Raw genomic sequence first — 21,924 nt, 5'->3', positions numbered from 1 at the left:
TTTTTTTTTTTTTTGTGGGTTTTTTGGGTTTTTTTTTGTTTTTTTGGAGGGGAGGGGTTGTGGTTTTTGTTTTTTTCATAGGGAAGATGCTGTGCTCTGAGCACAGGGGATTGTGCAGTTCAGCCATGCCAGAACTGTTCAGCCTGGAAGTTTCACTTTTTACTAAACCCCATTTACACCCACGTGTTAATCTGTTGCTAGAAATGTTAATTCTTATTTGTATTATTTGGCCTTGGGACAGTCTCATCATCAGATGCTGAGGGTTTTAATGAAGAAACAGAAGAGCTCGTTACAGAATAAAAAATTCCTTTTATTCCAAGAGTCCCTGAAGTGATATTAGCCAGGATGGATTTCCTTCCTTTCCCAGAGCACATGATGCTGAACAGTGAAGCTCAAGTGATGAGAGAGACACTCACAGCACCAAGGCACACAAAGCCTGGCTTTGCCTGTTGGCATCTTGCAGCCACAATGATGTTCACTGCATCAAGCCTCAAAAATCCCATGACATCACCAAGGAGGCTCAAATGAAACCACACAATGGCCAGAAATTGTTGGATCACCCCAAAAAAAAAAAAAAAAAAAAAAAAGCCTGGCATCTCCTCTCCCCACTTTTTGGAGACACACTTGTAGGTGTTTTAACACTCACAGTTTGTTTTTTTTTTTCCAAAGTATAAAAAGATCATTCTCTCGTTGATCTTGTCTCAAATTAACAAAAGGAGAACTCAGACAAATCGAGAAGGCACAAGGAAATCAATTTCATGCACATTAAGGATATGCATTTACCCACGTCCTGATCAATACGTTGGATTCCAAAGCACTTCCATCACTGCTCGAGGCCTGACTGCAGAATTCTCCCATCAGGACTGTGAGAATTACAAAAGATCCTGCCCACACTTGTCTGATCTGAAACACAACACCCCTTAGTGTGACCCCTTGGAAAAATACTGGGGAAAGCAGCCAAGAAAGGGGAAAAAAAAAAAAAAGGCAAAACTTCCCAGAATGAACATTTCTGATTCTTTCAGTTGCACTGAGAAGCTGCACATCTATGAACAGTCTGGAGTTTTGAGTAGGGGACAAAGGAAGGGGGAAAGCAGAGAATTTGCCACAACTAAAAGCTGCCCCTGCAGGGAATACCAGAGGGCCACCAGCTGCTGGATTGTGGCATTTCCTTGGGCCCTGGAGGTGACAGCAGGGCCACAGACTGGTGGCATGTCCCAGAGGTTCTGTCCTCAGGGTGCAGTGAAAGATTAACTGGTTTTTTATCAGCAATTTGTTGCCTAAGCTCCATTTGAGGCTGTGGTGCTGTTTCTGAAGCCCTGAATACCCCAAAATATCCCAGAACAGCCTTTCAGCACCAACTGCCCCAAGCAACTGGGAAGATCCAGGCTACCAGGGCAACACCCAGAGCAGGGAGAAATGATCAGGATTTGGAGCCTAAAAATGTCCATTACTGGAGGAGTGGCTGCACCACCACAGCCCTCAGGGGAAACACCACCCCGGAATGGTCCTGGCACAGCCAAAGGCACTGTCTGGTTCAGGCCTGACTGGCCCAAAAACTCTGTAATGCTTGTGTTTTGGGGAAAACTCGAAGCCTCAGGGTCTCTGGACACACTGCACCTGCCAGCACAGTCCCACCAATGTCCTCAGGGTGACCAGGAGTGTCCCTGCTGCACCCCAATTCCAAACCACTCCCAAGCCCAAATGAACCCTCAAGCTGGCAAAGGGAGGGAAGAACAAACCCAACCCGTGCTGCTCCAGTCTGCTTTTGCCACTTGGAGCATTCATCCCAATGCCCAAATCTCCAGAACAACTCCAGCGAGGTCATTGAAACAGCACAGCCGGTGCCCAAACATCACCCACAGCTCCTGCAGTGGGAGTTAATCATCAACTGTGTGCAGTCACAGCCCTGCACAGGCATCCAGGGCTGCCTTCCCCATGCTCTCTGACACTTCCCAGAGCTGGGCATTCTCCCTCAGGCAGGAACTGCAGTCCCAAAGGCTCTGGGGAAAACCCTGGTGTGGGCACAGGGTGAACACGTGGCTCCTTCTTCAGTGGGGATGAAGTCACAAGCCACTGGGCAGGCAAGGGGTTAAGTGGGTTTCTTCCATGCAATGACACAAAAATCTCGTGGCAGGCCAGTTACTCTACTGCTCCCTTGGGAATTTAAAATAAAAATAAAAAATACATAAAACATACACACCCTTCTTTTGGAGAATTCTTACTTCCCACCCGCTGTGGTGACACAGGATGCTCCCAGCTGCCAGAGGATCCCCCTGGGCACACAGCCAATGCCACAGAGCCATCTGAGGAGCTGGCACAGCCACCACAACATGGGAAGCCCCATCCAGGCTGCCTGGGCCTCTGGGGATTTGTAAAAATAAGGAGCAGGGCTGGGATGGGACACCCAGCCTGGCTGGCAAGCGCTGCTCTGCTCCCAGACACTATTGCTTCATGCACTCCATGGTGCAGAGAGAAAACACACTGCTTTTAATATGTTCTTGGCTGCAGGAGGTCAGGAAAAGTCAAAATGAGAGAAGAGGAGCTGCTCCCAGCAGCAGCAGGTCACAGCTGGCACGGGGTTTACAGCAGCCGTACATCCAGAACCTCTGCACTTTCTGCCTTTCTTTATTAATTCATATAAATCCCTCTCTTTCTCTGCCCAAACTGTGTTAAAAAGGCACCCTTAAAAATACTGCTGTGCAGGGCTAGAGTGGTGTTAGAGATGCTGGAGGGAGGGGAATTCCCAGCAGAGAAACAGAAAGGCCAACCACCAACTCTCGGTTATGAGTCCCTTAAATAATTCTGACAACACTCCCCACCCTCCTGTCTGAAAGCGAGCAGAAAACGGAGTTTTCTGACTCTCTGGCAGCAGGGTGGGCTGTGGCAGAAAGGGGCTGTGGCAGCTGAGCCCCTCAGAGCTGTCCCAACCCATCCAAGGGTTGCAAGGGGGAACCCCTCACTTGGGAGGTTCTCCAGCCACGGTGCTGGGGACAAACAGCGTCCACTGAGGACAGCCTGGATCCCCCCAGGGTTTTCCAGGAGGGATCCACACCAGCCCATCAGCAGGAGGAAGGAGACACCTTCACACTAAAAAATACCCTGAATATCTGGAGCAATTACTCCACATTCCTTTCTGCTTTAACTCTGATTTCACTCCCCCTCCAAGGCAGCTCTTGGCACGGCCACTGGAGCGTGCCAGGCTCGGGGCCACCTCCCCAGCAGCCACATCCTCTCCCTGGCACTTCAGGGCCTCCTTTGAGCCCTGCCCCAGCCACACACCAGCAAAAATCTCGGTGGGTTCAGCTGAGAGGAAGAATCGATGCAGAGCCTGCTCCACACCCTGCTCCAGCTGTGAGGTGGGTGCAGCTCTCTCTCCCCAGCCTCTGGACCAGAACCTGAGTGGAAAACACGACTTTAATCTCAGTCCCAGCATCTCCTCCTCTTTCAGCTGACCTGTGAATCGCTTCCCTTTTTCATTTTTAGAACAACAGCGTTTCATATCTGTGGGGCAGGGGAGGGAAGACCCTTATCTTGCCAAAAAAAGCCGTTTTCAAAGAGAGCAAGAACTTCAAAAGGAATTCAGGACGATTAAATCCACGTCAGGAGGGCAGAGAGGAGCGGGAGGCTAATAAATGGCACGCTCCACAGGTTTATGAATATTTGAACTATATTTCTTTTTAAAAAAATTGTACATTACTGCAAGTTATTTAAAATGAGTAACTCCTTTTAATGAACCTGGCTACCATCACGCTGACTAATAGAGTAATAAAGAGTTTAATCCATATTTATGTACATTTTATGTCATTGCAGTTGGTGCCAGTAAATTAGGCAGTCCAATAAGAGTTTGATTTTATACCATCACTGCTATTAAATGTGTAACAACACACACTACATGAGCACCAGCTTTTTATTTTATTTCTTTTTCAAGAGCCAGGCTGTACTAACAGGGACTGGGCACAGCAAGGCTGCAGAATCAGACCCTAGTTAAGGATGAGGCAATATTAACTGGGGTTTTACTCCTGCATCCTGCAGCCACGGAGAAAACACTTTCTGCAGATGCCACTGGTGATTTATGGAGAGCTCTGAACCAATTGAAAGGGATCAAATATTCAAAAGCAATTAATATAACTACACCTTTTGAAGGGGCATGGGTAGAAATACAGGCACCAGCATCTCAGGTCACTTCTGCAAACCCCTGCCATGAAACACAGCACAGCCCCCACCACAGTTATTATTGCTCAATAACTGGGCATGGGGGAAAAGAGCTGGCTGTCAGCAATTTCAGCTGGCCATGAGCAATTGGAAGTGGCCTTTGGGCTCCCCTGGGGAGCTGGGAGACACTGCAGATCACAGGGAGTGGGATGCATCCATCTGGCAGGAGCCTGAGCGCGCCCATTCCCCGACATCCCACAGAGCCAAGACGGAGTTTCCAGCTCCACTGGGAATTTGGCTGGAGGATCCCACACAGTTCACGATCCCACTTCACCAGCTGTCACCCTGCTGACAGCAAGAAGTACCTCCCCAAGCTTAAAAGTCAAGGAAGAAGCAAAACCAGGAGCAGACCTGGACGTGAGGAGCCCCCAGGCAGAGCTGGAAGGGGCTGCACTGCTCCCATGGCAGCTCCTCCTTGCAGAAGCCCCGGCTCAGGAGCCAAAAGGAGTGATGGAAACATGGAAACCTCTCTCAGAACAACAGCTGGGCAAGGCAGGACTGAGGGATCTGGTTTTTCATCCTCTCCCGAAGCACCAGTGGTTTTCTAACGCTAAAAAACGACGAAGATTCAAAGCCCTTTAGGCAGAGGTTGGCACCAAGTCCCTGCCTTTCTCCTCAGTAATTACACTCCAGCAATCCCAAAAACTGCTGGTAATTGCTGTCCCAGTGGCCTTTTTGGTTTGGAGGAGAGGAATAACTCTCCCAGTGGCATCCAGAAAGGAAACACCCAACGCCACTGCACCAAAGCCCCTCTGCAATTAAACTCTCTGTTACTGTGTTCCATCAGAAACGCCTCCTACGTGGTGTAAGCACCCTGTAACCAAAAAAATACCATTGACCTGAGGAGTGAGCAGCTCCAGGAAGAATTTTTTGTGTGTGAAGTCTGTGTTTGGCCAGTGGGGACGTGGATTAGAGACTCCTTTTGCTCTCGCTGTGACTCAAAACGGAAAGGGAGCTCTGGTCAACAGCAGATTTTTCCCTGTTTATTTGCTTTGCCACTGTTGAACACAGATCTGAGGATAATGTGGGAATGAAAGGTGGTGAAGACAATGGGAATGTTTTGACAGGCTTCCAGAGGGATTTAGGGTGGTGCAGAGCTTGGACAGCTGATACCTCCACCAAGCTGATAAAAAAGAAAAAAAATTAGGTTTTTGTATAGAGAGTCTGTGCTTCCCACATTTTCTACGGTTGGTTGAGGATGACGACAACGTGAAAACAAGCACGATGCAGGCAATAAAGCACATTTGGATCTCTTGGAAGTTTATGATACATTTCTTTCCCAAGTCTCCTAAAAAACCAGATTGCCCTGAGGAAAGAGGGAGTGGCAAATCACCTCCCCAAGTCACAAAGCCGAATGCACCCCCAAAAAGTGACCAGGGGGAGGGAAGACCAGAAAAAGGAAAGCAAACTGTGCTCATCAGCTGATGTGTTCCAGCAGGGTTTAACACCAGGCATCAGAGGCAATTTGAAACTGCACAAAGCAAGAGACAATGTGACGATAAAGCAGCATTTTAATTAGCAGCAGTTCCTTCCCCAGCCCAAAAGGTTCCTTCTGTGCATTCATATTCCCAGAACAACAACTGCCTTCTTGTATTCCATAAATCAAAAAAAAAAAAAAAAAAAAAAAAAAAACCTCATAAAACAAGGCGCTGCAATTGCACATTCCACATAATGGTCCAGAAATAAATTAGGCAATAAATATCAAATAATATATCCCCATCAGCAGTGAAAATCTACTTCTTGGATAATCAGAAGGGAAGATGCCTTCCAGCAGCTTATGTCTGGCAGCTCGAAACAGGTAAAACAATACAGAGCTTTAATAAATCTTTTATCACCTTTTCTGCTGAAGAATATAGCAATTGTCCCGGGTAATGGCTTCCCTGAGCCCTGTATCCATCAGCCCTGATGCAGTTGGTGTCAAAGGCAGGGGATCAGAACAAGAGCCACTTGTCAAAACCAGGCAGAGTTTTCCTTGTTTGATATTTGGTGCCAACCATCACTTACAGCAACACATTTCTGAGAAGCTCGGGGCGCTCATTTCACCCTGCCATGAAACTCCCTGACCCCACAGACACTCACTGGCCCCGTGACAAAAATCAGCGGTGATTGTAGTGAAGTTATTTTGCTCTGCACAGGTGGCAGCGGATGGGGAAGGGCTGAGTGAGGTGTGGATCCTTTGCAAGGTTTGGTTCTTCTCAAAAACACATGGGTCACACCCTTCAAAGACTGATCCCTGAGAGTTTTTCATCTAAAGCAGAGAACTCGAAGGCTTGGTCACCCTTCACTGAGGACACAGCAGAATCGACCTAAAACAATCCCTAAATACACTGAGGACACAGCAGAATCCTAAATGCAGCACAAGCACAGGGGAACTGGTGCCCAATCCCAGAGGCTGCTCAGAAAAGCACAAAACCTTTGTATTTTCATCCCAAACCTGGAGTACAAGCCCAGGGTGCCAGACTCATCCCTTCCCAGGAGCTCAGCAGCAACTCTTACCTTCCCAAAATCCCGCACATCGAAGAGGTCAAAGGGATCAAAGAGGTCGCTGTTCCTTAACCCAAATTTGTCGTGACACACTTTTAGGAAGGTCCGGATGTTCTTCAAGCACAGAAACTGGGGGAGAAAAAGGAGAAAAGGAGGGGAGAAGTGAGCAAGACAGGCACAAATTATAACCGAGATTTCCTGAGTTAAACACAAGCCAAGCGAGCAGGGACTGAGAGGCTCGCCCTGCGAGGGCAGGCAGGAGTTTCTTTGCTGTTTCTTTGCTGTTTCTTTGCTGTTTCTTTGCTGTTTCTTTGCTGTTTCTTTGCTGTTTCTGAGGATGTCAGACTCCCCGTGCCCTGCGAGGGCTCCTGTGCTCTCAGCTGCACACCAGGAACACAACGCCCCTTTGGAAAACAACTTTCTCCCAAGGTAACGCTGCAAAACTCAAGCCAGGATGTTTCCCTTTCAAGGTCGAAGGGAAATATAAATTACAGCTGATGTTGCACAGAAGCCCAGTGTTGAACATTTAACTATTTCCAGCACGATCCCATTTGACTCCCTACAGAAGGGAAACAGCAACAGGACAAGGGGAAATGGCTTTAAAGTGGCAGAGGGCAGGATTAGATGGGATACTGGGAAGGAATTCTTCCCTGTGAGGGCGGGGAGGCTCTGGCACAGAGAAGCTGTGGCTGGTCCATCCCTGGAAGTGTCCAAGGCCAGGTTGGATGGGGCTTGGAACAACCTGAGATAGGGGAAGGTGTCCCTGCCCAGGGGTCAGACTGGATGATTTACAGTATCCCTTCCAACCCAAACCTTTGGTGATCCAGCAAGGTTGACTGGCAGAGCAACATCAAGTTTCTCTTTTAAAAAATTCCTGTCTTTGGCTCTAGCAATAAAAGATTTCTTTATCCAAAATCACCAGGGATTCTGAAGCCTGAGGACTCCAGAGGGTCTTGCTCCTGGCAGCACAGGGGCTAAAGAAGAGAAAACCAAAAATCTGCTTCATTTTTTGCAGCTGCATTGCCTACATCCTTCATCTGCTGAGCGAGCCAGTTAAAACTTCCCTTCTTTTTGCATCCTCACTGCAAAATACCTTCCATTTATTGCTGTATCTTCAGGCAACTCTTCACTTTTTCAGCAAACTCCTTACAAATTCCTAACAAACACGTTAGAATCCTAAGGAAATCAATCCATTAAGGGGGTGAATCACCCCCATGTGATCCACAGGCAGAGGAGCCAAGCTGCCTTTGGGTGGATTCCCTCAGCCTGCTTTTGCCACACGGCACAACTCGGCTCCCCGAGCTGTCATCAAACACACACCACTTGCAAACTTCACCCAGGGTTCAAAGCAAAAGAAAATAGCTTAATTTTCTTTTAATTAAAAGAATCAAAGCACGGTCTTTGGGGCCGTGGTATCTCCACAGCGGCAGCCGCGGCGCAGCTCGTTAGCGCTGCTTTGGGGATTAGACACGAGGGTTTCCAGCCATGGATTAGCAAAACCACCTCATTAACAGCAGGCTGGCTCACCTGCACAAAGCAAGAAATAACCTTTTACCCTTCTGCCCCACGCCACGGGGCCAGCAGAGCTCCCCCAGCACGGGAGGTGGCACAGGACAGTCCCATCACATCAGAGCCTTCTCATTAGACACGCACGTGCCAGAGGCAGAAATTGAAAACAAATCTGGTTTTCTAGGGCATTCCTCTATCTCACATAAACACTGCAGTAAATAGAAGTGTCTAGACTGGGAGGTTTTTGGTTGTTTTTTCTTTTTTTTTTTTTTTTTTTGGAATTGTTTTGCAGGCTCTCTTGCTGACACCGGTTATTTCACAACTTTATCTCCTGGGTCTCTGCAAGAATTTGCACCCCAGGCTGCGTGTGCTGCTGCACTGCAGTCCCATTGAGTCCAAAGTTCCAGCGTGTGCTTATTTTAAATCCTTTTAAGCCTCCAATTTTGAAAGTTAATGGCACAGGGTACAGCCACAATTACACACAGCAAGATGCAAACTTCCTCTGCAGAGCCGCCCTGCCCTTGTGCAGCATTCCCTCCCCTGCTCCTGCTTGTCCCAGGCTGGGCAGCACCAAATCAGAATTACAGAATGGTTTGGGATATTCAGGATTATCCATTTCCAGCCCCCTGCCACAGGCAGGGACACCTTCCACTATCCCAGGTTGCTCCAAGCCCTGTCCAGCCTGGCCTTGGGCACTGCCATGGATGGGAAACCTGTGCCAGTGAAGGAACCAAAGGCCAAAAGTGATGTTCCTCATCCCAATTCAGACGTGGAAACCCCCTCACCACAGCTGGTAAATGAGGAGGAGGCACCTGCCACAGTGCCAGTGCCCTCCTGCAGCTCCAGGTGACATCAGCAAAGAGCCACCACTGCCACCAGCCAGGCCCTGAGTGCCAGCAGGTGACAAACATCGAGGAAAAAGCCCATCATCTATTTAAAGAGCTGCTGAGAAAGGCCTGGTGTAAACCACAACAAACTCAATTAACCAGGGCCCTGCTCCACCAGCGAGGAGCTGGCAGCACAGCGAGGCCACCACGCTGCCCACAGGAACAGCCACCACTCGGGATGACAACTGCAGCTGGGTTTCACCCTCGCTCTTCCAGCACCAGAAGTCCAGGTGGGGACACCCAGCGTGGGTGTTGGTGGCACAATTCACTCCTGGCCCTTTTTCCGTGGCCAATCTGCAAAGTGTCATCTTGTGCTTTTTATTCTTCTGGCATTTCGAGGTCGCTGCTGATGGAAGATGATGAATTTTTGGCTCAAGACTGTTACTCAACAGCCACATGTTAAAATCAGCTCCAATTTAACATGGGCTGTGCTGAGGCCATTTTATTCACCAGTCAATCACACCTTTGGACAGGCAAACATTTAGTAGGAGAAAAAAGAGAGAGAGAGAAATCAATGTTCTCCATGGGGCTCATTCAGCACCTGTCAGGCCCAAAATCAGTGGTGTCATTTATTTGCTTCGAGCAAGGCCAGAGCTGAGCAGGGTCCTGAGATCTCCCCTGCTGCAAGGGAGCACCAACCACACAAATTCCCAGTCCTGCCACCACCCTCCTGTGCATCCAAAACAACCTTGGGAGCCACCAGCCGTGGCTCCTGGGCACAGACACCACGCTCAGCTCTGGAAACAGACCTGAGAGCACACAGAATTCCATGGCTGCCAGCATTTCCACGGCTCTGGAACACCCACAGAACAAATCCTTGGGTGGGGAGAACACCCTGGGCACTGCAAAGCCCATCAGAGAGGGAAGTTAAAGACAGGGGGACTGGAGCAGGGATGGGATTGTGACAAACAGAGCAAGAAACTCGTCTGGTAAAACAAAACACCTTGAAGCTTGATAATAGATGAGAAAAGTGTGGTCAGCTCTGCCCCAGGCCTTGAGGGCTGTAAGAACCAGCACTAGAGAGAGGCAGCAGAAAGGCCCCATCACCTGCACTCGCCCAGTTTCAGAAGAGCTCTGCTTATTTTTAACCCCTCTGCAGAGTCATAAAGTGAATAAACTGCCCTGAACTCCCACTGGGAGCCCTCCTGCACACGGGGTGGCCAACAGCCCCAACGCCTGGGACACACTGGGAGCTCCTCAGCAGCTTCTGGGATGCTCTGTTTAAAAGAAGGGTTTCATGATTTTTACTGGATTCAGTGAGTTTAGAGGTGCCTCAGATGATCACAGGGCATACAAAGGGTTGTACTGCCGAGTTTTTGTGCCACTCAAACTCAGAAATGCACTGGAGGTGCCTTCAGGGGAGGTCAAAAATGGGGTAATTTGGCACTTGGGATAACTCCACTTTGCACTGGGATTTCAGCAGGGGCATGCCCAGCCACCCCAGGGCAGGACAGATGTTTCTGCAGCTGGAAACTCCAGCCCTGGGGGTGGGAGAGGACTCTTTGGGAGGGTGTGGGTGACTCCTCCTCACACCCCACTTCAGGCCCTTCCCTGCAGTCCCCAAATGACTGGGCACCCGTGGCACCTGGGCTGACAAGACAGGAGCCATTTCCAATTCAAATTCACCAGAAAAAAGCCAACGGGGTGGGCTGGAAACACATCCCAGCCCTAAAGGCTTGAAGGCCACACATGCTTCTGGCACCCACCAAAACTGCTTTGTTAATGGAAAAACACAACCATTTTTTGTTAGAAAAGACCTCTAAGATCGAGTCCAACCATCAACTCAGCACTGCCAAGCCCTCCACTAAGGGGATGGCTTGTCCTAAATGCCACGTCCCCAAATGCCACATCCCCAAATGCCACGTCCATACCCCGTTAAATCCCACCAGGGATGGGGACTCTGTTGCTTTCTCGAGCAGCCTGGTGATGGCAGAGACAGACAAAGCTGGGGAATGCAGCAGCAGCTGCTCAACAACCAAAGAGGGATCCCAGGTGGGGTCTGGAGGGGCACCAAAGCAGCCCCTGCTCCTTACACTGGGGATGGACACGCAAAGCTTGGGAATCGCCAAGAGACTTGTGAAAAATGCCATAAAACGCAAGGAAAGGAAAGAAATGAGGAGGATGGTTTTGCCTGGAAGGGCAGGAACATCCAGCAGCTCACAGCACTTTGGAAAGGGCCTTCAGGAGAGGGGCTGGGGCTGTGGGGGGAGCACACAATGGCACACAGGGTGTCCGGGCACGCGGCCACGTGCCGAGCGTGGCCAAAGCCGTGGGCTTGAAATGTGTCCTGCAGCATGCAAGGAATGCTGGAGCTCTGCTGGGGGAGATAACCCCTCTGATGAATGATGCAAGGGACTTTCTTTAGCACTTCCTGGCCCTGATGTCAGATTTCCTCTTATCTCACTGCCGGCACCGCTGGAAAGCGCCGGGTGAGAAGTGAGTCCTCAACAGGGAGCTGGGAGCATCTGCTCACCACAGGCTCTGCAAACGGGCAAGGGAGGCTGTCTCCTTGAGAAAACACATCATTTAGGAGGGGAAAGCAGGTGTCCCGTGGCACAAACCTCAGCAGAGAGCCAAAGCATGCATCCCTGAGCCACGGCAAGTCGCCCCGTGCTACTCTGATACTGCAAAGGGGCATCAAAACTCCCTTGGCTTCCTCCAGCATCAGGAATGGAGAGAAAGTCCAAGGGCATCCCGTGGGAGCTGCAGGGCTGCAGCCATCACGTGGCAGGGGTTGGGATTAGGTGTTCTTTAAGGTCTCTTCAGACCCAAACCATTCTCTAAAACTGAAAATCACGACCTGTATCTGACCTCTCCAAATGGCTCTGCCCCATCCAGCTCCCCTCCACATCAAGGCCTCCCCAGGACAGTTTTGGGACCAGCAATGACTCAAAAGCACCAGTGGAGCTCGGATTCCCCCCTGCCAGCAGCACCAAATCTCCCATGGCTTTGTTCCCCCTGGCTTTGTTCCTCCCCAGCTTCGCCCCATTGTCTCTGGTGCAGAGGCAGCACAAAACCTCTCTGCAGAGAATTCCCCTCCGCATTTGGATTCAAGTCGCAGCTCATCAATTACTCCAGATGGACAGATTAAATTTCAGGTTGTTGGACAGCAGATTTATCTATTGAGAAGTGGAGAATGAAATTATTTCTCAAACAGTTTAGCACTATTATTTCCACCCCCCCTGCTTTTCAAAGCCATTGCTGAGTGCTCCAGGGCTGGGCAAATTCCACTTAGGGAGGCTGATTAATGAGCCTGAAACACTGATGAGGGCTGACCTCTCCACAGCTTCTCCTTCTCACATCCCCTCAGAAGCACCATTTATCCCTAGGAAAGCACCTGAAGGAAAGCAACCGTAGATTTTAGCAGACACCCATAGCAGGGCACTGGGAGGACTGGGGGGAAAGCAAACCTACAGCAAGAAAAGGGAGGAAAATCAGCCAGAGCTCAGGGGGGATGGAAAATTCCTGCACAAACCCACCAGGAGCTTCCACCTTGCCCAAGAGAAGCACAGCAAGGGTCCAGCAGCAGGGCAGGACAGGCTGCCAGGCCCTGCTCTGGTCCTGCTGATCCTCAAACCTTCACTCATCATCACCCTGGCATGGCTCGAAGGGACCAAGATCCCCCAGTTACCCCACAGGAACTTCCCATCATGGTGTCTCAAAGGGAAGAGGTCTCAGTTAACAATATAAAACCCATGAACTGTAAACCAGAGTACAGATGGAATTGTGAAAAAATAATTAAAAACTACAAAATAAAAGTAAAACAACAACAAACAGAGAATCTGGAATATCCTGTTAGATACCCAGAGGTCCCAAACCCCAGCCCCAGAGGCAGAGGACACTCAGAGGGGGCTGCTGTCACCCTGCCAAGCCCAGGGCTCCAAGAGCTCATCCCATTTTATCCAAGGGAAGTTTTCCTGAACTCCCCATGAAGACTGCCAGGTTCATTTCCCCCATTACACATGGGAAAAAAAAAATGGAAAAACAAAAAGAAGGCTGTAAGTGTGGCTAAAACCCCCCATCCATCCATCCATCCATCCATCCATCCATCCATCCATCCATCCATCATCCATCCATCAGGCAGCTCAGAGTCCAGGATAACTCAGGGCTGGAGGAGGGGACAAGGATCTGGTGACATCCCTGAGCCCAGAGGGAAGAGACGTCAGTTTGTGTGCTGAGAGGTGAACTCCCACCAGCAGTGATGGCCTCCCCAAAGCCCCAAAACCTCTCCCCGCTGACAGGGGAGGCTCTGAGAGCCCGTGCCAGGAGCCAGCACATCCCACACTCCCGAGGGAACGCCGGGCTCTGTCCGTCTGTCCATCCGAGGGTCACCCCACGGCTCTCAGGGGCTCTAAATGAGAGGAAGGAAGCTGCAACTTCCCGAAGAAAACGCTGGACCTGCCACTGCTGACAGTATTTCCCTCCTTTGTGGAGCCCTCCCGGGCCTGCAGACGCTGGGAAAGGCAGAATAATTAAGGTTTTAAGGCTTTAATTGCAATGCCCGGGAGGGTTTCATCCACGGTGCTTACAAGGGCTGAAATTCCCCCAACCACCCCAAATCCAGCGGGTCCAACAGGTTCAGCACTGCTGCAGCCCCACCAGCCCCAGGCATGAGGTTTGTGTAACCCAAACCCTTCCCACTGAGGCTCTGGAAAACCCCAATCAAATCACAGAATCACAGAATCACAGAATCACAGAATCACAGAATCACAAAATCACAGAATCACGGAATCACAGAATCACGGAATCACAGAATCACGGAATCACAGAATCACAGAATCACAGAATCACAGAATCACAGAATCATAGAATCACAGAATCACAGAATCACGGAATCACAGAATCATAGAATCACAGTATCACAGAATCACAGAATAATGAGGTTGGAAGAGACCTCCAAGATCATCAAGTCCAACCCATGCCCTGACACCTCAACTCGACTACAGCACCAAGTGCCATGTCCAGTCTTTTTTTAAACACATCCAGAGATGATGACTCCACCAGCTCCCTGGGAAGACAATTCCAGTGTTTTATTATTCTTTTGGTGAATTTTTTTTTCCTAATATCCAACCTCTACCTTCCCTGACGTAGCTTGAGACTGTGTCCTCTCAAGTCCCTCTGTTGCTGATTGTACCCTAGAAATTGATCTTGTGGGATATCTCTAAGAGACCTGAAGAGCCAATCCCAGGAGTAACAAGAGTTTCTGGCAAAACCAGGTGGGTACAGCCCCTCTCTGACAGCCCTGGTGTCCAGCAGCTCCTGGGGGATGGATGGCAAGGCAGGGAGCAGAGGCTTTGACCCCTGAGTGTGGACAGGCCACCAAAGATAATCACCCTGCTCCAGAGGAGAAACCCAGAAACTTCCAAGGTTCATCAGTGCCACAGCAAATCCATCCAAGGTGGTTCTTTTGGGCTTTCTCCCAGAATCCAGAAATCTCAGGCTCCTGCATGCCAGATCTGGGTGTCTCCACAGCAGACTGATAAATCCAGGCTGGGATTTATCTTCCTGAGCAATTAAATCTGAGGCTGCAGAAAGCCTGGGAGCAGGAGAGCTGGGAGGCATTGCTCAACCTGCCCACGTTTGGCACCCTGAATGAAGAGTTCCCTTCCACACTCCTCAAACCCAGCCTTCTTCTCTTCTTGCTGCAAGAAACACAGCTCCATCAGGGGAACTCAGTTAAAAAAAGGAGGGAAAAAAGGAAAAAAGAATAAAGAAAAGAATAAAAAGAGATGTCTTTGGTCATAGTAGTGCTGTGATTCCTAAGCTCGTGTTTGCCTCACCCAGGATCACACTTCACCACAGATAAGAGATGGGACATGTGAAAAATAAACCCTGATGGGAGCTGATGAAGAAATGAGATAAACTCCATGCGTGGGAAGGCTCCTGCAGAGAAAACTCAAAACATTTGGGCCAACCCAAAGCTTTGAGAAAGGACTTGACCTGAAGCACGACAATCAAATTACAACAGACCGCTCAGCTGCTCTTGAGGAAACGGAGGAATTGCGTAAGCCCGGCTAGAGTTACACGGCAATGCTGCTCTTCCAGGGAACCTTCCAGGCAGGAATTCTCCTCCTGCTCCTCAGGCTGGCCCAGGGAATGGAACCCTGATGAACCTTTGACAGGACAGCGATGAGGAAAGCTCTGGTGCAGCTCTCAGATGAGTCAATAGCAGCCAAGTCAGCAAACGGAGCCTCCTCACGTCCAGCCTGTGAGCCTGGGCTCATCCAAGACATTCCCACAACTCATTTTTGTCTCTTTAAAACCAAGCTGCCCTGAAAAACTGGTGAAGAGCCAAGCTCTGAAACTTTTGTGAACCACAGGGTGGGACTGGAGGGTTTCTGCAGCAGGGGACTGCAGTGTCATTCATGCAAAATTGTCAAAACAGACAAATAATGATCAAACATGCAAGCTGAATTAAAAATCTTTATATATCAGTTATAGAGGAGTCCCATATGAGTAGATTTTAAATATTTATTGATATCTGGAAGGTCCCTACCCATGGCTCCAATGAGCTTTATGGTTCCTTCCATAAAATCTGTGACTTTTATGATCCCCAAACATCCCTGAGCTGACGTTAGCCAGAGGAACATCCTCATTTCAGGGCACACAGCAGCCTCTGCTTTCTTAAAGCATCTCAAGAAATCTGATTTTAGAAATTCTGCCATCAGACCAGCAGCAAGCAACCTTCCAACATCCAAAAGACTTTTCTGGGAACTGCTTGTATGGCTGCCATGGCATTATTCATCCATGGTGGCTAAAATGCAATTTTTCTGCACGCAGTCACGCTGTGGGGTGACTCCTTTCCAATTAGCCTCACTTCACTCTCACAAAGCCTCCAAAATTACAGCTAAATGTGGTGTTTTCCTCGGTGCAAGAAGTGCCAGGGTACCTGCCAGGAGGCAGAACAAACAAACTCCTGCCACATTCATCCCACAGAGCCCAAGCAGAGCATCAGCCCACAGGGAAATCACCACTGCAAAGCAAACTCTCAGCCAAGGAAAACATTTATAACTCGCAGCTTTTACCTTTGAAATGGGTGACGGAGGAAATAAAAGCCTGGAAAAAAAACTGCAAATGCCTGCTGTGGTGAGATTTGCAAAGCCTTGCCCACCAGGTCAGACCTGGAGGGGAGGAGTTCAGCTCCCAGATCAGCAGAGGAGTCCTGCACGCCAGGAGATGGGAACAGCCCACCCCTGGTGACAGGCACGGTGACACCAGGGCTGGGTGACACCTCCTGGGCTGCTGCCAGGCACCCCCAGAGCCCTGCTGAAAACCAGGCCAGTGGGTCTGGAGAGAAACAGCCCCGAAATGTCACCCCAGGGGCCGGGATGGCATTTTTAGAAGCAGACAACAAATTCTCAGAACATTTCACTTAATGGCACCAGGTAATGATGCTGAAAGACACCCCCCCCAGCTCCTGCCTAGAGAAGGAATTAAAACCACACCACTTCTCACACTCTGGAGAACTGATGCAGACCTGCACACGAAATCAAGCTGCATTTTCACACGATTGAGCCCCAAATGTGCTTTTTAACAGGTCCCTGGGTGCTCGTGGCAGCACATCAGGGCTCTGCACTGCCATCAGCTCCTCAGGGCAGAGCTGAGGCTGGCTGGAGCAGCCCAGCACCTTCTTCACCCCCAAAAAGCAGCAGAAATGGGGTCGTGGGGTGCCCCTGGGCCAACCAAGCTGTGCATTGCTCCTCCAACATGAACAACCCTCCTGTAGCACAGGACCTGGCTTGGGGAGGGAGCAGCCACTGAATCTGCAGCTCTGGGCAGCAGCAGGAGCTGCAGCAGAGGCTGGCAGAGCTGGGGAAAGCAGCCTGGGGTGGCTGTGCCAGCGTCTGGAGGCTGCCTGTGCCTGGGGACCGAGGATGGACAGGCAGCCCCGAGGCCCTCGGGGTCACTCAGGGCTTCTTGCTCTCCTCAGCTTTAAATAATGAATGTTTTTGCTGCATTTCAGTGTTGGGAAGAAGCAGTGCTGGGAGCAGGAAGGGCTTTTGGTAATGCCCACATTTAAACCCAGGCTGGGATGAGCCCCCTGCACTGCACCTTCCCCCCAGGAATAGGAAATTGTCAGAGTTTTAAATGCTAAAGCCACAGCTGGGCACTCAGAACTCCCCTGGCAGCAGGAGAAGCCCCCCACGAGTCTCTACCAGTCTCCAGAAAGCTCCAAAGCACGTCCCAAAATCCTACTTGCCCAAATATATCAACCCCAAATCCATCCCTGCATCCCAGGAAAGGAAAACCCACCCAGCAGCACAGGCACAAACACCCATTTTTCTTTCCACCCAAAGCACTTGTGCTGCCCTGGGCAATTTGCATTCAGGGTATCAGTTCCTCTCCTTGCAGCACTGCAAAGAAATTAATTAACTGAAGAGTGACTGCAAGTATCACAAAGCTTGGGAGGCCAAGACAGGAAATCTGAAGGTTAACCACCATATTTAATGTAGGCACGAGATAAAAATCAGAATGAACTTTGATCAAGGGGAGGATGAAGAGGCCACTGGCATTACTGTGATGCTGTTTGGTTGGGTGGTTTTTTTTGGTTTTTTTTCCCCAAAGAAGCTGTATTTTTTTCCCCAAAGAAGCTGTATTTTTATCTGTAAGATTTCAATTAAGCATTTTCAGCCCTCGTGGAGGAAAGGGAGAGGTTTAATTCCTTACTAGAGAGCATCAAGCATCATTGCAATCACTCTGACACATCAGTGAAAGCCAGGTGAAAAGCACAAGAGCCATCACTCCTTGATCCTGGAAAGGAAATTTGAGAGGTATTTGAAAGGAAACCCTAATTGTGGGAAGGATGCTCTGAGCCCCAGCAGGGCCAGGCTGTCCTGAGCCAGCCCCAGCAGTGGCTCTGCACTGCTGCACGTGCCCTGCACAGCTCAGTTATCCCAACCCACAGCACAGGGAGAAAACAGGCAACAAAAAAGGAAATCACTTCCCATTCCGAGTTATTTTTTGCAAGGGTGGAATTGAGTGAGAGACTCCAGGCAGAATTGAGCCTGGTTCTGGGAGGTTTGCTAAAGCACCAAGAGACTTGTTAGCACCATGAATTAAAGATCTTTCTGCTTAAATTTTGGCCACAGAATCCAGACCTCCCTGCATTTGGGCACAACCCTGTCCCTGACCTCCCCTGAATTAGAACAAGGGGAGCTTCATTTCTGCCCAATTTATTCCAATCTGTCCTTGAGGATGTGACTATTTTACCTTATCTGGGATATTTTTTTTTCCCCCTCCCTTCCCAAGCTCCAGAGGTAAAATTTACTGCCCCAGCATTGCAGAGCAGTTCCTGCTCCCCATGATGAAAACAGGCTACAGAAAAATTAATCTACTGGCTACTTAATTTGTAAAGCTGCTTAAAAAGGTCAGGTCCCCAGCTCATAAAAACCAGCACTGAGAACAGATCCCAGCGATTACGGGAAACAAGGCTCTGGATATTGATATAAATTAATGCTTGGGGAGGATAACAAGCTAGCAGGATCCTCTCATTTAACACCCACATCCCATTCCTGGCAGCTCCTCACACTCATTTATTACAGTAACACACCAGGGGTGCCCCCAAAGCTGGCACCTGAGGCTAGAGGGGGTTGGTAATCCTCCCAAAATCTCCTGGATGCTTTGACTGAACAGTTTCCGGATCTGGCCTCATATTTTCTGTAAGGCAAGTCCTCCTTTCTGAGCCAGGCTAAAAGGGGTTAAACACACACAAGGTGTGTGAAGTATTTTTTTATATTTTTTATCCTTTTTTTTTTTTTTTCTCTGCTAAAAACAAGGAAGAGCATTATTTTGTGGTTTTGTGAGGGGGGCTATATTTTTTTTCAAACTAGGCTTTGGTAAATTATTTCATGGGAAGCTGCATGTTGGGGATTAATCACAAGCACAACACTTGTGTAATTCTGCACTGATTTACACTCTGTTAAGCAGGAAAACTCCTCTGGAAAATGTCCCTGTGAGACAATGGGAAAATCCAGGTTGGCTCTCTGGGAGCTTCCCTCCATTCCTGCATGGAGCTGGGTCCTGTCAAACCCAGCTATTTCCCCAGGACATCATTTCCTCTGGAACAACCTGCTCCAGTGCAAGGGGGGGATGAGCATCCAGGCCCCTTCCAACCCAAACCAGTCTGGGATTCCATGGAACAGGATTTAATGAGGTATTTACCAGCCAGACAGGAGCAGCTCCACCAGACAGTGCACAAGCAAAGCTGACTGTTAATTGGAATATCTCAAATAAAACTCTGGTAGCAGGGTAATTGCATTTGCAGAGCGTTGGGGAAGGTTGGGTTGCTTTTGCTGTGCCAGGCTAATTAATTTGGTACAATTTGAGGATGCAGATAAGGCCCCGGGGACATGTTGGGCTGGACCATTAATGCTGTGCTTCAGCCAGAGGGGTGAAGAGGGGAACTGGCAGCAGCATCTGATTCCTTCTCAGCAGCTCCATCTCCTTCCAAAGCCACCCACTCTGCTGGACTGGGCTGAGAACTGTCTGCACAGGAAAGGACAATATTTGGAGCTTATTGAGACAGGATCAATAAGTCTAAACAGGCAGCAGCCCTAAAAAAGCTCACTGACCCATGAATTAAAGTGACTTTATTGACACAGTTAAGACACTATCAACACCCAGTCAAAGGCAGACTCTTCATTTCCCCTTTTTTTTTTCTTTTTTGGCAGCATCCCTGCGTTAGTTTCCTAAGTACCACCCAACTGAAGTCAATTTTTAGTACAACTGCATGTATGACTTCCTTCTGCTTTAAATTATCCCTTCTCTTAGCAACTGCCTCCACCAACACACACACACAGTGTGGAACTCGGGGAGGGATTTTTTTTAAGCACAGAATTAAGGTGTGAGAAGAAGCACGAAGGTTTTTGTCAGACTTACATACACTCAGCTCCGAGCAGGAGTTATTAAAAAGCCTGGCTTAGGAGCCAGCACGATGCATTTAAAAAGCCATCCAGCAAACATTAAGGCAGGTCTGGCTCCTGTGGAAATGGCTGTGGCACACATTAGGCTGAGCTGTTGAGAATAAATTGTTCCTCTGCATAATGCAATGGAGACCATGCAAAGAGGGAAAATGAAGGCTCCACAGTATTTCACAGGGCTATAAACAGCCAGGGAAATAAAACATCTCTCCTAAGGTGTAGCTTCCAATGCAAAAAGCTGTTATTCAAAGCAGTGTTCCTCCAGCTCCGTGGGGGAAAGGCTCTCCAGCTGCTGAGTGCCTCGGGGAGGGGAGCAGAAATAACATGTCATGTAAAGTCATCGTGACCCGTCACTTCTGCTTACACTCACGGAGCAGATGGAGGCTTTTCCTGGAGCACACTCCACCAGGAACAGCACTGCCCGGCCAGGGCTCGGGCAGTGACCAACATCTGCCTGCTGGAGCTCTGGCAAGGGGCTCCCAGAGGGGAGAGGCTGAGGGAGCCAAGCACTGCACAGCCTCCCTCGCTGTGTGACTGTCCCTGGCTGCTCACCCTCTGCTGTTTTCCTGGGAGCCTGGGCTCGGTGGGAGCGGTGCTGCTGGCAGGCTGTGGGACCTGGGGAGGTGGGGAAGGAGGATTCCATCCTGCTGATTGTGTAACCGTGGAGTTCCTCCAGAGCCCTTCCACCTCTGGGTTTGGAACAGCACAGGGAGAGCACCTCAAGGCAGCCCTTCCCAAACCCCAAATCCCTGAGCGTGTGCTGAGGGGCACAGGCAGAGCCCAGGGACAGCTGAGCCCTCTGTGAGCCCAGCCCTGCATGCCCCAGGACGTGCTCACACTTCTGAGCCATCATTCCCCAGCCTGGCAGGAGGGACCAAAGGGATTTAATGGAGGTTTTAATCCTCCTCCACTCCCAAATACCTCCTTCCACCCCAGGAAACTTTCTTCACGTTGCACTGAATAATCCAAGGAACATCCTGTAGAAGTGATGCAAGGACCCGAAACACAACTGCAGCTCTGGTTTTGGTTCCCAGCCATGTCAGCTCTGCCCTGGTACCGAGCTGCTGGTCTCACTCACACACTCAACTTTTGAACTTTTGTCCCTCCTCCAGCACAAGGAAGGAGCTCCCAGCTGCTCCGTGCCCAGCCAGAGTCTGCTCCACCACAGCTCTGAGTCCTCGGGGAGGAACTCCACGGTTACACAGTCACCAGGATGGAATCCTCCTTCCCCACCTCCCCAGATCCCACAGCCTGACAGCAGCACCGCTCCCACCGAGCCCAGGCTCCCAGGAAAACAGCAGAGGTGCCCTGGGTGAGCACCCAGGCAGGAGGGACAGTCACACAGCACCTGCAGACTTCTGGCTGTACCTCGCACCGCTCCGTTCCTTCCCCCAGCCCATTTCCTCCACGAGGAGCTCCAAGGTCTCACACCAGGTCAGTGTGACCCCCAAACCCTCTGGAGGGCTGGGAAGTCCAGCTCAGCTCCCACCCAGCAGCCAGAACCTCCTCCCCAGCCTCTCTGCAGGCTGGGAGGTTTGGGAGTGCCCACTGGGAAGCCTGGAGAAGGGACAGCATGCAGGGAATGCTGTGGAGGACACGGCAGTGGGGCTGTCCCACAGCTCTCCCAAGCTTCCTGGAGCTGCAAAAGGATCCATGTCCTGAGCCTGGGACTCAGAGCCATCCCAGGAGGAGGGTGAGGAGGAGGGGAGGAAGAACTCACACTTCTGTCCCCTTCCCTTCACAGAGCCACACACCAACAGGGACAGCTATAACCCAGCTATGACCCAGCAGCTGAGCCCTTTCTGACAAAAACAAGTTCTTGATTACAAAATCCAGCCCAGCTGTCTCTCCCCAAGCCCCAGGAAGGCAGAGGGACAACAAATCCCTCTGGCCAATGGTTCTCCTCAGGGACA

General features: G+C 50.0%; 1 protein-coding gene across 5 annotated transcripts in view; it reads right to left on the bottom strand.

The window, feature by feature from the left end:
• The window catches only part of VAV2 (vav guanine nucleotide exchange factor 2), a 127,134-nt gene that overhangs the window by 91,018 nt on the left and 14,192 nt on the right, over positions 1-21,924 (bottom strand). For all 5 annotated transcript variants that reach the window (XM_053996293.1, XM_053996295.1, XM_053996294.1 and 2 more), the window contains exon 2: positions 6,709-6,825. In XM_053996293.1, the coding sequence (XP_053852268.1) occupies positions 6,709-6,825 (117 nt within the window). The remainder of the gene's footprint in view (positions 1-6,708; positions 6,826-21,924) is intronic.

Source organism: Vidua macroura, chromosome 21 (genome assembly GCF_024509145.1).
Source record: "Vidua macroura isolate BioBank_ID:100142 chromosome 21, ASM2450914v1, whole genome shotgun sequence".
Taxonomy (NCBI): domain Eukaryota; kingdom Metazoa; phylum Chordata; class Aves; order Passeriformes; family Viduidae; genus Vidua; species Vidua macroura.
Note: the sequence above shows the minus strand (reverse complement) of the source record. Positions and strands in the feature narration are given on the sequence as shown.